We start from the raw sequence: 15,000 nt of genomic DNA, 5'->3' as shown, positions 1-15,000 counted from the left end.
GAGAGACAGAGAGAGAGAGAGAGAGACAGAGAGAGTGACAGAGAGAGAGAGAGACAGAGAGAGAGAGAGACAGAGATAGTGACAGAGAGAGAGACAGGGAGTCCGAGAGAGACATAGAGGGAGATACAGAGAGACATTCAGAGGGAGAGAGAAAGACAGAGAGAGATTTAGAGAGAGAGAGAGAGAGGGACAGGGAGAGTGCGAGTGAGAGGGAGGGTCACCATGTGAGAGAGAGAGTGAGAGAGAGGGTGAGTGAGGGAGAGACGTTGTTGTGAATCTGTCCCTGTGAGTGCCAGACAGAAACCTCCCACAGTACCGCCATTCGCACCATCTCCCCGCCAGTGTGGCGCGGCGAGACGAGGCGACAATTCATCCAGCTGACTCTGGAACGTCCTGACTGGCTGAGACCCTCACCTCCCTCGATCCGGTGATAGTGAAACCGTGCGGGCACAACCCAAGAACAGGCCAACGCTCATTCAACGAATTTCATCCCTCGTTTTCAATCTCCATTTCTGTCGTTTCATTTCTGTTTTAACCCACTTATGTTTTTACTTATAATTATTCTCCTTTGTATTCATCCTGTTATCCCGCCCGCCTCCTCTTATCCGAGTTTCGATCTTTTCCCCCCACCCCACCACCACCATCCCCTCCCTCCGTCGAGGGCAGCCTGTCGCTTCTCCGCGTCGCTCTTTCCAGAGCGCTGACCCGTGTCCGGCTATGACCACATTCTGCTTCCTGACCTTAACGCCACCATTAACACCTCCTTTGTCCTGTCCTGTGCCGCTACTATTAACACCTCCTTTGGCCTGTCCTGTGCCGCTACTATTGACACCTCCTTTAGCCTGTGCCACTACCATTAACACCTCCATTAGCCTGTGCCACTACCATTAACATCTCCTTTGTTATTGAGTCGGTTAGGATTATATTCGCTGGAGTTCAGAAGAATGAGAGAGGTGGGGGGGTGGATCTCATAGAAACCTGTAAAATTCTAAAACAGGACTGGACAGGGTAGGATGGGGGGAAGGATGTTCCCGATGGTGGGGGTGGGGAGTCCAGAACCAGGGGCGGGGTCACAGTCTGAGGATACGGGGGTAGACCCATTGAGGACTGAGATGAGGAGAAATTTCTTCACCCAGAGAGTGGTGAGCCTGTGGAATTCACTACCACAGAAAGTAGCAGAGGCCAAAACATTGTGTGTTTTCAAGAAGGAGTTAGATATAGCTCTTGGGGGTGAAAGGGATTGAAGGGCTTGGGGAGAAAGTGGGAGCAGGGCTATTGAGTTGGATGATCAGCCATGATCATAATGAATGGGGGAGCAGGCTTGAAGGGCCGAATGGCCTTCTCCTGCTCCTAGTTTCTATGTTTATATGTCCTTTTGTCCATTTGAACGTTTGAGGACTCTGGGTCTATACTCGATGGAGTTTAGAAGGATGAGGGGGGGGGATCTGATTGAAACTTACAGAATACTGAAAGGCCTGGATAGAGTGGGACGTGGGGAAGATGTTTCCATGAGTAGGAGAGACTCGGACCCGAGGGGCACAGCCTCAGAGTAAAGGGAAGACCTTTTAGAACAGAGATGAGGAGAAACTTCTTTAGCCAGAGAGTGGTGAATCTATGGAATTCATTGCCACAGAAGGCTGTGGAGACCAGGTCATTGAGTGTATTTAAGACCGAGATAGATAGGTTCATGATTGGTAAGGGGATCAAAGGTTACGGAGAGAAGGCGGGAGAATGGGGTTGAGAAACTTATCAGCCATGATCGAATGGCGGAGCAGACTCGATGGGCCGAGTGGCCTCATTTCTGCTCCTATGTCTTATGGTCTTATAACATCTCCGTCAGTCTCTCCTTTGCCCCTACCTGTCACTGCTCTTCTGTCCAGCATCACCTGCTCCACCGCCCCCCTAAAACAGTATAAATGTCATCACATCTTTGATTCCCTTTGGCCCTGAAGAAGAGTCCTAAGGACTCGAAACGTCAACTCTGTCTCTCTCTCCACCGATGCTGTCAGACCTGCTGAGTTTTTCCCGCAGTTTTCTGGGGGTTGTTTTGTTTCGGGTTTCCGGCATCTGCGGTATTTTGCTAATTTAATGGTCTCACCTTCAGTGCGGCTGAAAAAAGACATTATGTTGAGGCTTTTCGTCCTGCACTCACCAGGACAGAGACCAATGTCGGGGGCAAACAACAGCTTTCCGCTGTGTGAGAAGAGAGTGCTGATTGGTTGGCAAGCCACGGACTAGAAGCTCCATATATTAGTGCACGGGGCCCTGTCCTTTGCAGACAGATAGAACAGGTAGACACATTGCGCCCGTTTCAACTGAAGCAAAATAAAGTGACAGCCATTCGCTGGTCCATTCCTCAGGGCGATGCCTTGAATAATCAGAGTCAAGCCGCCTGGTTTTAAAACTTCGAGCAGCGCTTGGCAGTCAACTGTCAGTCCCCTTTAACTGGTGCATTCTCCTCTACCGGGCTGAGTGGCCTGCTCTTGCTCCTATGTTCCTACCTCCCTATCAGCTTAAATACCTCACCCCTCAGCATTCTCTCTTTCAGGAACAGGGCCCAACGTGTTCAATTTGGCTCGTGGCCGTGGCTGTTAGACTCCAAGAAGCCGGGTGGGGAAGGATAGACCCGGAGCCGATCTTTACGCGCGAGCGGAGGCGTTTATTTGCGGAGCCGCGCCGGACGAGCGCGCGCCTCCTCACCCACTTTCTCTCTTTCAGGGCCAGTGCCCCTGCGCCTGGTCGGCGGGAACAACCCGTGCTCCGGGAGGGTGGAGGTCTACCGCGGGGGCGTCTGGGGCACCGTCTGCGACCGGGGCTGGGACCTGAAGGCGGCCGGAGTGGCGTGCCGGGCGCTGAACTGCGGGACGGCGCTGTCGGCGCCCGGAGGCGGGTACTACGGAGCGGGGAGCGGCGTGGTCGGGCTGGACGGCGTCCGCTGTCTCGGGTCCGAGCCTGCCCTCGGCCACTGCCCCGCCAGCCCCGAGGGGGCCAACGACTGCAGGCACTGCCAGGACGCGGGTGCTACCTGCTCAGGTGAGTGAGCCTGCGACGCCCTCCCTTAGTTTGGGGATTGATACTGGGCTATTGGGAGATGGCGGGGCAGTGGGATTAGTTTGGGGATTGATACTGGGCTATGGGGAGAGAGCGGGACAGTGGGATTAGTTTGGGGATTGACACTGGGCTATGGGGAGAGAGCGGGACAGTGGGATGAGTTTGGGGATTGATACTGGGCTATGGGGAGAGAGCGGGGCAGTGGGATCAGTTTGGGGATTGATGCTGGGCTATGGGGAGAGAGCGGGGCAATGGGATTAGTTTGGGTATTGATACTGGGCTATGGGGAGAGAGCGGGACAGTGGGATGAGTTTGGGGATTGATACTGGGCTATGGGGAGAGAGCGGGACAGTGGGATGAGTTTGGGGATTGATACTGGGCTATGGGGAGAGAGCGGGGCAGTGGGATTAGTTTGGGTATTGATACTGGGCTATGGGGAGAGAGTGGGGCATTGGGATTAGTTTGGGGATTGATACTGGGCTATGGGAAGAGAGCGGGGCAATGGGATTAGTTTGGGTATTGATACAGGGCTATGGTGGGAGGGCGGGGCAGTGGGATTAGTTTGGGGATTGACACTGGGCTATAGGGGGAGAGAGCGGGGCAGTGGGATTAGTTTGGGGATTGATACTGGGCTATGGGGAGAGAGCGGGGCAGTGGGATTAGTTTGGGTATTGATACTGGGCTATGGTGGGAGGGCGGGGCAGTGGGATTAGTTTGGGGATTGACACTGGGCTATAGGGGGAGAGAGCGGGACAGTGGGATTAGTTTGGGGATTGATACTGGGCTATGGGGAGAGAGCGGGGCAATGGGATTAGTTTGGGGATTGACACTGGGCTATAGGGGGAGAGAGCGGGGCAGTGGGATTAGTTTGGGTATTGATACTGGGCTATGGAGAGTGTGGGGCAGTGGGATTAGTTTGGGGATTGATACTGGGCTATGGGGAGAGAGCGGGGCAGTGGGGTTAGTTTGGGGATTGACACTGGGCTATAGGGGGAGAGAGCGGGGCAGTGGGATTAGTTTGGGGATTGATACTGGGCTATGGGGAGAGAGCGGGGCAGTGGGGTTAGTTTGGGGATTGACACTGGGCTATAGGGGGAGAGAGCGGGGCAGTGGGATTAGTTTGGGGATTGATACTGGGCTATGGTGGGAGGGCGGGGCAGTGGGATTAGTTTGGGGATTGATACTGGGCTATGCGGAGAGAGCGGGGCAGTGGGATTAGTTTGGGGATTGATGCTGGGCTATGGGGAGAGAGCGCGGGGCAGTGGGATGAGTTTGGGGATTGATACTGGGCTATGGGGAGATAGCGGGGCAGTGGGATTAGTTTGGGGATTGATAGCAGGTTACCAGCAGCTGATTGGCTGCGGGGCGTTGGACAGAGGGTGTGAAGGGACGTGGTTTTTGTGGTCTCTCCTAGGGCCGGTGCCACTCAGGCTGGTGAATGGGCACACGGTGTGTTCCGGCAGGGTGGAGGTGTACCGCCAAGGGACCTGGGGAACGGTGTGCGACTCTGGGTGGGATATCAAGGAGGCCAGAGTGGTGTGCCGGGCCCTGAACTGCGGGCGGGCTCTATCCGCACGCAAGGGGGCCTACTACGGACAGGGGAGCGGCCAGATCCTCCTGGAGGGCGTCAACTGCCTGGGCCACGAGCTAGCCCTCGATCGGTGCTCCCACGGCCTCCCGGGATCGGGGAGCTGCACTAACACTCAGGACGCCGGAGTCACCTGCTCAGGTGAGTGGCTTCCCCACAGCGTCCGCTCTCCCGCTCTCTCCCCGCCCGCTTTAATATCCCACCCAGTCTAATCCCGCACTCCCGCTCTCTCCCCGCACCCTTTAATATCCCACCCAGTCTAATCCCACTCTCCCCCTCACTCCCCGCACCCTTTAATATCCCACCCAGTCTAATCCCACTCTCCCCCTCACTCCCCGCACCCTTTAATATCCCACCCAGTCTAATCCCGCACTCCCGCTCTCTCCCCGCACCCTTTAATATCCCACCCAGTCTAATCCCGCACTCCCGCTCTCTCCCCGCCCGCTTTAATATCCCACCCAGTCTAATCCCGCACTCCCGCTCTCTCCCCGCCCGCTTTAATATCCCACCCAGTCTAATCCCGCTCTCCCCCTCACTCCCCGCACCCTTTAATATCCCACCCAGTCTAATCCCACTCTCCCCGCACCCTTTATAATATCCCACCCAGTCTAATCCCGCACTCCCGCTCTCTCCCCGCCCGCTTTAATATCCCACCCAGTCTAATCCCACTCTCCCCCCTCACTCCCCGCACCCTTTAATATCCCACCCAGTCTAATCCCGCACTCCCGCTCTCTCCCCGCACCCTTTAATATCCCACCCAGTCTAATCCCACTCTCCCCGCACCCTTTATAATATCCCACCCAGTCTAATCCCACTCTCCCCCTCACTCCCCGCACCCTTTAATATCCCACCCGGTCTAATCCCACTCTCCCCCTCACTCCCCGCACCCTTTAATATCCCACCCAGTCTAATCCCACTCTCCCCCTCACTCCCCGCACCCTTTAATATCCCACCCAGTCTAATCCCACACTCCCCCTCGCTCCCCACACCCTTTAATATCCCACCCAGTCTAATCCCACTCTCCCCCTCACTCCCCGCACCCTTTAATATCCCACCCGGTCTAATCCCACTCTCCCCCTCGCTCCCCGCACCCTTTAATATCCCACCCGGTCTAATCCCACTCTCCCCCTCACTCCCCGCACCCTTTAATATCCCACCCAGTCTAATCCCACACTCCCCCTCGCTCCCCACACCCTTTAATATCCCACCCAGTCTAATCCCGCACTCCCGCTCTCTCCCCGCACCCTTTAATATCCCACCCAGTCTAATCCCACTCTCCCCCCTCACTCCCCGCACCCTTTAATATCCCACCCAGTCTAATCCCACTCTCCCCCTCACTCCCCGCACCCTTTAATATCCCACCCGGTCTAATCCCACTCTCCCCCTCACTCCCCGCACCCTTTAATATCCCACCCGGTCTAATCCCACACTCCCCCTCGCTCCCCACACCCTTTAATATCCCACCCAGTCTAATCCCACTCTCCCCGTCACTCCCCGCACCCTTTAATATCCCACCCAGTCTAATCCCACTCTCCTCCTCACTCCCCGCACCCTTTAATATCCCACCCGGTCTAATCCCACTCTCCCCCTCACTCCCCGCACCCTTTAATATCCCACCCGGTCTAATCCCACACTCCCCCTCGCTCCCCACACCCTTTAATATCCCACCCAGTCTAATCCCACTCTCCCCCCTCGCTCCCCACACCCTTTAATATCCCACCCAGTCTAATCCCACTCTCCCCCTCACTTCCCGCACCCTTTAATATCCCACCCAGTCTAATCCCACTCTCCTCCCTCACTCCCCGCACCCTTTAATATCCCACCCAGTCTAATCCCACTCTCCTCCCTCACTCCCCGCACCCTTTAATATCCCACCCAGTCTAAACCCGCTCTCCCCCTCAGTCTCCACATCCTTTAATGTATTTTGTCCGTGTGGTGTAAGTACACCCATGGCGCTGTTAGGGAGGGAGTTCCAGGATTTTGTCCATGTGGTGTAGGTACACCCATGGCGCTGTTAGGGAGGGAGTTCCAGGATTTTGTCCGTGTGGTGTGGGTACACCCACAGCGCTGTTAGGGAGGGAGTTCCAGGATTTTGTCCGTGTGGTGTATGTACACCCACGGCGCTGTTAGGGAGGGAGTTCCAGGATTTTGTCCGTGTGGTGTAGGTACTCCCACAGCGCTGTTAGGGAGGGAGTTCCAGGATTTTGTCCGTGTGGTGTATGTACACCCACAGCGCTGTTAGGGAGGGAGTTCCAGGATTTTGTCCGTGTGGTGTAGGTACACCCACGGCGCTGTTAGGGAGGGAGTTCCAGGATTTTGTCCGTGTGGTGTAGGTACACCCACAGCGCTGTTAGGGAGGGAGTTCCAGGATTTTGTCCGTGTGGTGTGGGTACACCCACAGCGCTGTTAGGGAGGGAGTTCCAGGATTTTGTCCGTGTGGTGTAGGTACACCCATGGCGCTGTTAGGGAGGGAGTTCCAGGATTTTGTCCGTGTGGTGTAGGTACACCCACAGCGCTGTTAGGGAGGGAGTTCCAGGATTTTGTCCGTGTGGTGTAGGTACACCCATGGCGCTGTTAGGGAGGGAGTTCCAGGATTTTGTCCGTGTGGTGTAGGTACACCCACAGCGCTGTTAGGGAGGGAGTTCCAGGATTTTGTCCGTGTGGTGTCTGTACACCCACAGCGCTGTTAGGGAGGGAGTTCCAGGATTTTGTCCGTGTGGTGTAGGTACACCCACGGCGCTGTTAGGGAGGGAGTTCCAGGATTTTGTCCGTGTGGTGTAGGTACTCCCACAGCGCTGTTAGGGAGGGAGTTCCAGGATTTTGTCCATGTGATGTAGGTACACCCACGGCGCTGTTAGGGAGGGTGTTCCAGGATTTTGTCCGTGTGGTGTAGGTACACCCACGGCGCTGTTAGGGAGGGAGTTCCAGGATTTTGTCCGTGTGGTGTAGGTACACCCACGGCGCTGTTAGGGAGGGAGTTCCAGGATTTTGTCCGTGTGGTGTAGGTACACCCACAGCGCTGTTAGGGAGGGAGTTCCAGGATTTTGACCCAGTGACAGTGAAGGAACGGCCGATATATTTCAAAGTCAGGATGGTGAGTGGCTTGGAGGGGAACTTCCAGGTGATGGTGTTCCCCATGTGTCTGCTGCCCTTGTCATTCTAGATGGTAGTGGTCGTGGGTTTGGAAGGTGCTGTCGAAGGAGCCTTGGTGAGTTGCTGCAGTGCATCTTGTAGATGGTACACACACTGCTGCTACTGTGCGTCGGTGGGTGGAGGGAGTGAATGTTTGTGGATGGGGTGCTGATCAAGCGGGGCTGCTTTGTCCTGGATGGTGTCGAGTTTCTCGAGTGTTGTGGGAGCTGCACTCATCCAGGCAAGTGGGGAGTATTCCATCACTCTCCTGACTTGTGCCTTGTAGATGGTGGACAGGCTTTGGGGGAGTCAGGAGGTGAGTGACTCTCCGCAGGATTCCCAGCCTCTGACCTGCTCTTGTAGCCACAGTATTTATCTGGCTGGTCCCAGTTCAGTTTCTGGTCAATGGTAACCCCCAGGATGTTGATAGTGGGGGGATTCAGTGAGGGTGATGCCCATTGAACGTCAAGGGGTCGATGGTTAGATTCTCTCTTGTTGGAGATGGTCATTGCCTGGCACTTGTGTGTGGGCGCGAATGGAGGTGGGCATCCCGGGAAAGGGGCAGGCCGGTATAACTGCGATCTTCGCTCCCTGTTCCAGGTCCGGTGCCCGTGCGGCTCGTTAACGGGAGTGACGCCTGCTCCGGGCGGGTGGAGGTCCACCGAGACGGCGTCTGGGGCACCGTCTGCATGGACGGCCAAGACGGGCAGGCTGCTAGCGTCGTCTGCAAGATGCTGAACTGCGGCGAGGCCCAGTCCACACCGGGAGCCCGGGCGTACGGAGAGGGGGCCGGGGTGATCGGGCTGGGCGGTGTGAACTGTAACGGCACCGAACCCTCTCTGGATCAGTGCGCCGCCGACCCCTGGGGCACGAGTAACTGCACCCACAGCCAGGACTTGGGAGTGAACTGCTCAGGTGAGTGTTTGGTTTGTTTTCTCGAGTCCATTCGCAAGGTCATCGGTGAAGCAGCTGAAGATGGTTGGGCCGAGGACACTAACCCTGAGGAACTCCTGCAGTGATGTTCCTGGAGCTGAGATGACTGACCTCCAACAACCACAGCCATCTTCCTTTGTGCTGGGAATGACTCCAACCAGCGGAGAGTTTTCCCCCTGATTCCCATTGACTCCAGTTTTGCTGGGGCTCCTTGATGCCACACTCGGGCCAAATGCGGCCTCGATGGTCAAGGACAGTCACTCTCACCTCACCTCGGGAGTTCAGCTCCTGTGTCCATGTTTGAACCAAGGCTGTAATGAGGTCAAGAGCTGAGTGGCCCTGGCGGAACCCAAACTAGGCACCCGTGAGCAGGTTATTGTTAAACAAGTGCCGCTTAATAGCGTTGTTGATGACCCCTTCCATTACTTTACTGATGATGGAGAGTAGACTGACGGGGCGGTCATTGGCCAGGTTGGATTTGTCCTGCTTTTTGTGTACAGGACATAACCTGGGCAATTTTCCACATAGTCGGGTAGATGGCAGTGTTGTAGCTGTACTGGAACAGCTTGGCTAGGGGCGCGGCAAGTTCTGGAGCACAAGTCTTCAGTACTATCGCTGGAATATTGTCAGGGCCCCAGAGCCTTTGCAGTATCCAGTGCCTTCAGCCCTTTCTTGATATCATGAGGAGTGAATCGAATTGGCTGAAGACTGGCATTTGTGATGCTGGGGACCTCCGGAGGAGGCCGAGATGGATCATCCACTCGGCACTTCTGGCTGAAGATTGTAGCGAATGCTTCAGCCTTATCTATTGCACTGATGTGCTGGGCTCCTCCATCATTGAGGATGGGGATATTTGTGGAGCCTCCTCCTTCAGTGAGTTGTTTAATTGTCCACCACCATTCACGACTGGATGTGGCAGGACTGCAGAGCTTAGATCTGATCCGTTGGTTGTGGGATCGCTTAGCTCTGTCTATCACTTGCTGCTTATGCTGTTTGGCACATAAGTAGTCCTGTGTTATAGCCTCACCAGGTTGACACCTCATTTTTAGGTATACCTGGTGTTGCTCCTGGCATGCCCTCCTGCACTCTTCATTGAACCAGGGTTGATCCCCTGGCTTGATGGTAATGGTAGAGTGGGGGATATGCCGGGCCATGAGGTTACAGATTGTACAGATTGAGTTACAGATTGAGTACAATTCTGCTGCTGCTGGTGTCCCACAGCGCCTCATGGATGCCCAGTCTCGAGTTGCTAGATCTGTTTGAAATCTATCCCATTTAGCATGGTGGTAGTGCCACACAACACGATGGAGGGTATCCTCAATGTGAAGACGGGACTTTGTCTCCACAACGATTGTGCGGTGGTCACTCCTACCGATACTGTCATGGGTGGAGTGGGGTGGGGTGGTGGGTGGGGGGTGGAGTTTGGGTGGGGTGGTGGGTGGGAGGTGGGGTGGGTGGAGGGTGTGGGGTGGGGGGTGGGTGGGTGGGTGTGGGGTGGGGGGTGTGGGGGATGGGTGTGGGGTGGGCTGGAGGTTGTGGGGTGGGGGGTGGGGTGGTGGGTGGAGGGTGTGGGGTGCGAGGTGGGGGGGTGGGGTGGGGGAGTGGAGGGGTGGGGGGGTGTGGGGTGGGGGTGAGTGATGGGGGGGTGGGGGGGTTGTAGGTTATCGGGGGAGGGGCGATGCCGGTTTCCGGTCACTATCAGATCAGCCATCAGCTTATTGACTGGCGGGACAGGCTCGAGGGGCTGAATAGCCTCCTCCAGCCCCCTTCATCATGTGTTCACTGACCCATTGAGTCCTCCAGCCCCGCCCACTGAGTCCTCCAGCCCCGCCCACAGAGTCTTCCAGCCCCGCCCACAGAGTCCTCCAGCCCCGCCCGCTGAGTCCTCCAGCCCCGCCGCTGAGTCCTCCAGCCCCGCCCGCTGAGTCCACCAGCACCGCCCGCTGAGTCCTCCAGCCCCGCCCACTGAGTCCTCCAGCCCCGCCCACTGAGTCCTCCAGCCCCGCCCACTGTGTCCCCCAGCCCCGCCCACTGAGTCCCCAGCCCCACCCACTGAGACCCCAGCCCCTCCCACTGAGACCCCAGCCCCTCCCACTGAGTCCCCTAGCCCCTCCCACTGTCCCCATGCCACTCCCACTTAGCCCACCAGCCCCACCCACTTAGCCCACCAGCCCCACCCACTGAGTCCCCCAGCCCCACCCACTGAGTCCCCCAGCCCCTCCCACTGAGTCCCCTAGCCCCTCCCACTGTCCCCATGCCACTCCCACTTAGCCCACCAGCCCCACCCACTGAGTCCCCCAGCCCCGCCCACTGAGTCCCCCAGCCCCGCCCACTGAGTCCTCCAGCCCCGCCCACTGAGTCCTCCAGCCCCGCCCACTGAGTCCTCCAGCCCCGCCCACTGAGACCTCCAGCCCCCTCACTGAGTCCTCCAGCCCCGCCCACTGAGTCCCCCAGCCCCCCCACTCAGTCCCCCAGCCCCCCCACTGAGTCCTCCAGCCCCCCCACTGAGTCCCCCAGCCCCCCCACTGAGTCCCCCAGCCCCTCCACTCTGAGTCCCCAGCCCCCCCACTCTGAGTCCTCCAGCCCCGCCCACTGAGTCCTCCAGCCCCGCCCACTGAGTCCTCCAGCCCCGCCCACTGAGTCCTCCAGCTCCCTCATTGAGTCCTCCAGCTCCCTCATTGAGTCCTCCAGCTCCCTCATTGAGTCCTCCAGCCCCCTCACTGAGTCCCCCAGCCCCCTCATTGAGTCCTCCAGCTCCCTCACTGAGTCCTCCCGCCCCCTCACTGAGTCCTCCAGCCCCCTCACTGAGTCCTCCAGCCCCCTCACTGAGTCCTCCAGCCCCGCCCACTGAGTCCTCCAGCCCCGCCCACTGAGTCCTCCAGTCCCCTCACTGAGTCTTCCAGCCCCGCCCAATGAGTCCTCCAGCCCCACACACTGAGACCCAGCCCCTCCCCACTGAGTCGTCCACCCCCCCACTGAATCCTCCAGCCCCCGCCCAGAGTCCACCAGCCCCGCCCACTGAGTCCTCCAGCCCCCCCATTGAGTCCCCCAGCTCCCTCATTGAGTCCTCCAGCTCCCTCATTGAGTCCTCCAGCTCCCTCACTGAGTCCTCCAGCCCCGCCCACTGAGTCCTCCAGCCCCCTCACTGAGTCCTCCAGCCCCCTCACTGAGTCCTCCAGCCCCCTCACTGAGTCCTCCAGCCCCGCCCACTGAGTCCTCCAGCCCCGCCCACTGAGTCCTCCAGTCCCCTCACTGAGTCCCCCAGCCCCGCCCACTGAGTCCCCCAGCCCCGCCCACTGAGTCCTCCAGCCCCACACACTGAGACCCCAGCCCCTCCCATTGATTCCTCCAGCCCCCCTACTGAGTCCCCTAGCCCCACCCACTGTCCCCATGCCACTCCCACTTAGCCCACCAGCCCCACCCACTGAGACCCCAGCCCGGCCCACTGAGTCCCCCAGCCCCGCCCACTGAGTCCTCCAGCCCCGCCCACTGAGTCCTCCAGCCCCCTCACTGAGTCCTCCAGCCCCCTCACTGAGTCCTCCAGCCCCGCCCACTGAGTCCTCCAGCCCCCTCACTGAGTCCTCCAGCCCCCTCACTGAGTCCTCCAGCCCCCTCACTGAGTCCTCCAGCCCCCTCACTGAGTCCTCCAGCCCCCCCCACTGAGTCCTCCAGCCCCGCCCGCTGAGTCCTCCAGCCCCGCCCGCTGAGTCCTCCAGCCCCGCCCGCTGAGTCCTCCAGCCCCGCCCGCTGAGTCCTCCAGCCCCGCCGCTGAGTCCTCCAGCACCGCCCACTGAGTCCTCCAGCCCCGCCCACTGAGTCCCCCAGCCCCGCCCACTGAGTCCCCCAGCCCCGCCCACTGAGTCCCCAGCCCCACCCACTGAGACCCCAGCCCCTCCCACTGAGACCCCAGCCCCTCCCACTTAGTCCTCCAGCCCCTCCCACTGAGTCCCCTAGCCCCTCCCACTGTCCCCATGCCACTCCCACTTAGCCCACCAGCCCCACCCACTGAGTCCCCCAGCCCCGCCCACTGAGTCCTCCAGCCCCGCCCACTGAGTCCTCCAGCCCTGCCCACTGAATCCTCCAGCCCCCTCACTGAGTCCTCCAGCCCCGCCCACTGAGTCCTCCAGCCCCGCCCACTGAGTCCTCCAGCCCTGCCCACTGAGTCCTCCAGCCCCGCCCACTGAGTCCTCCAGCCCCGCCCACTGAGTCCTCCAGCCCCCTCACTGAATCCTCCAGCCCCCTCACTGAGTCCTCCAGCCCCCTCACTGAGTCCTCCAGCCCCCTCACTGAATCCTCCAGCCCTGCCCACTGAGTCCCCCAGCCCCCCCACTGAGTCCTCCAGCTCCCCCCACTCTGTCCCCCAGCCCCCCCCACTCTGTCCCCCAGCCCCCCCACTCTCATTGCCCCAGCCCCCCTACTGAGTCCACAAGCCCCGCCCAGAGTCCTCCCGCCCCCTCACTGAGTCCTCCAGCCCCCTCACTGAGTCCTCCAGCCCCGCCCACTGAGTCCTCCAGCCCCGCCCACTGAGTCCTCCAGTCCCCTCACTGAGTCCTCCAGCCCCGCCCACTGAGTCCTCCAGCCCCGCCCACTGAGTCCTCCAATCCCCTCACTGAGTCCTCCAGCCCCGCCCACTGAGTCCTCCAGCCCCGCCCACTGAGTCCTCCAGTCCCCTCACTAAGTCCTCCAGCCCCGCCCACTGAGTCCTCCAGCCCCCTCACTGAGTCCTCCAGCCCCCTCACTGAGTCCTCCAGCCCCGCCCACTGAGTCCTCCAGCCCCGCCCACTGAGTCTCCAGCTCCCTCACTGAGTCCTCCAGCTCCCTCACTGAGTCCCCCAGCCCCCCCACTCTGAGTCCCCCAGCCCCCCACTCTGAGTCCCCCAGCCCCCCCACTCTGAGTCCCCCAGCCCCCCCACTGAGTCCTCCAGTCCCGCCCACTGAGACCTCAAGCCCCTCCCACTGAGTCCTCCAGCCCCGCCCACTGATTCCTCCAGCCCCCCCCACTCGGAGTCCCCCAGCCCCCCCACTCTGTCCCCCAGCCCCCCCACTCTGTCCCCCAGCCCCCCCCACTCTGAGTCCCACAGACCCCTCCACTGAGTTCTCCAGCCCCGCCCACCGTCCCCCAGCCCCGCCCACCGTCCCCCAGCCCCGCCCACCGAGGCCCCCAGCACGACCAGAGTCCCCTAGCCCATTCCACTGAGTCCTCCAGCCCCTCCCACTGAGTCCCCCAGCCCCGCCCACTGAGTCCCCTAGCCCCCCCACTGAGTCCCCTAGCCCCTCCCACTGTCCCCATGCCACTCCCACTTAGCCACCAGCCCCACCCACTGAGTACACCAGCCCCGCCCAGAGTCCCAGCCCCGCCCAGAGTCCCCAGCCCACACACTGAGACCTCCAGCCCCGCCCACTGATTCCTCCAGCCCCCCCACTCTGAGTCCCCCAGCCCCCCCACTCTGTCCCCCAGCCCCCCCACTCTGAGTCCCCCAGCCCCCCACTCTGAGTCCCCCAGCCCCCCCACTCTGAGTCCCCCAGCCCCCCCACTCTGAGTCCCCCAGCCCCCCCACTCTGTCCCCCAGCCCCCCCACTCTGAGTCCCCCAGCCCCCCCACTCTGAGTCCCCCAGCCCCCCCACTCTGAGTCCCCCAGCCCCCCCACTCTGAGTCCCCCAGCCCCGCCCACTGTCCCCCAGCCCCCCCACTCTGAGTCCCCCAGCCCCGCCCACAGAGTCCCCCAGCCCCGCCCACAGAGTCCCCCAGCCCCGCCCACAGAGTCCCCCAGCCCCGCCCACAGAGTCCCCCAGCCCCGCCCACAGAGTCCCCCAGCCCCGCCCACAGAGTCCCCCAGCCCCACCCACTGTGTCCCCCAGCCCCGCCCACAGAGTCCTCCAGCCCCGCCCACTGATTCCTCCAGCCCCGCCCACTCTGTCCCCCAGCCCCCCCACTCTGTCCCCCAGCCCCCCCACTCTGTCCCCCAGCCCCGCCCACTCTGAGTCCCCCAGCCCCCCCACTCTGAGTCCCCCAGCCCCGCCCACTGTCCCCCAGCCCCCCCACTCTGTCCCCCAGCCCCCCCACTGAGTCCTCCAGCCCCCCCACTGAGTCCTCCAGCCCCCTCACTGAGTCCTCCAGCCCCCTCACTCTGTCCCCCAGCCCCCCCACTCTGAGTCCCCCAGCCCCCCCACTCTGAGTCCCGCAGCCCCCCCACTCTGAGTCCCCCAGCCCCCCACTCTGAGTCCCCCAGCCCCCCCACTCTGAGTCCCGCAGCCCCCCACTCTGAGTCCCCCAGCCCCCCCCACTCTGAGTCCCC

General features: G+C 60.5%; 1 protein-coding gene across 1 annotated transcript in view; it reads left to right on the top strand.

Moving 5' to 3' along the window:
• Positions 1-8,686, top strand: part of LOC144678325 (CD5 antigen-like) — a gene marked incomplete at its 3' end in the record, with an annotated part of 13,098 nt that extends 4,412 nt beyond the window's left edge. The window contains exons 3-5 of the mRNA XM_078538147.1: positions 2,719-3,033; positions 4,466-4,780; positions 8,372-8,686. Of these exons, the coding sequence (XP_078394273.1) occupies positions 2,719-3,033; positions 4,466-4,780; positions 8,372-8,686 (945 nt within the window). The remainder of the gene's footprint in view (positions 1-2,718; positions 3,034-4,465; positions 4,781-8,371) is intronic.
• Positions 8,687-15,000: the final 6,314 nt, after the last annotated feature.

Source organism: Cetorhinus maximus, unplaced genomic scaffold (genome assembly GCF_964194155.1).
Source record: "Cetorhinus maximus unplaced genomic scaffold, sCetMax3.hap1.1 HAP1_SCAFFOLD_4030, whole genome shotgun sequence".
Taxonomy (NCBI): Eukaryota; Metazoa; Chordata; class Chondrichthyes; order Lamniformes; family Cetorhinidae; genus Cetorhinus; species Cetorhinus maximus.
The sequence above is the reverse complement of the archived record's forward strand: the minus strand, read 5'-3'. Positions and strand labels throughout refer to the sequence as shown.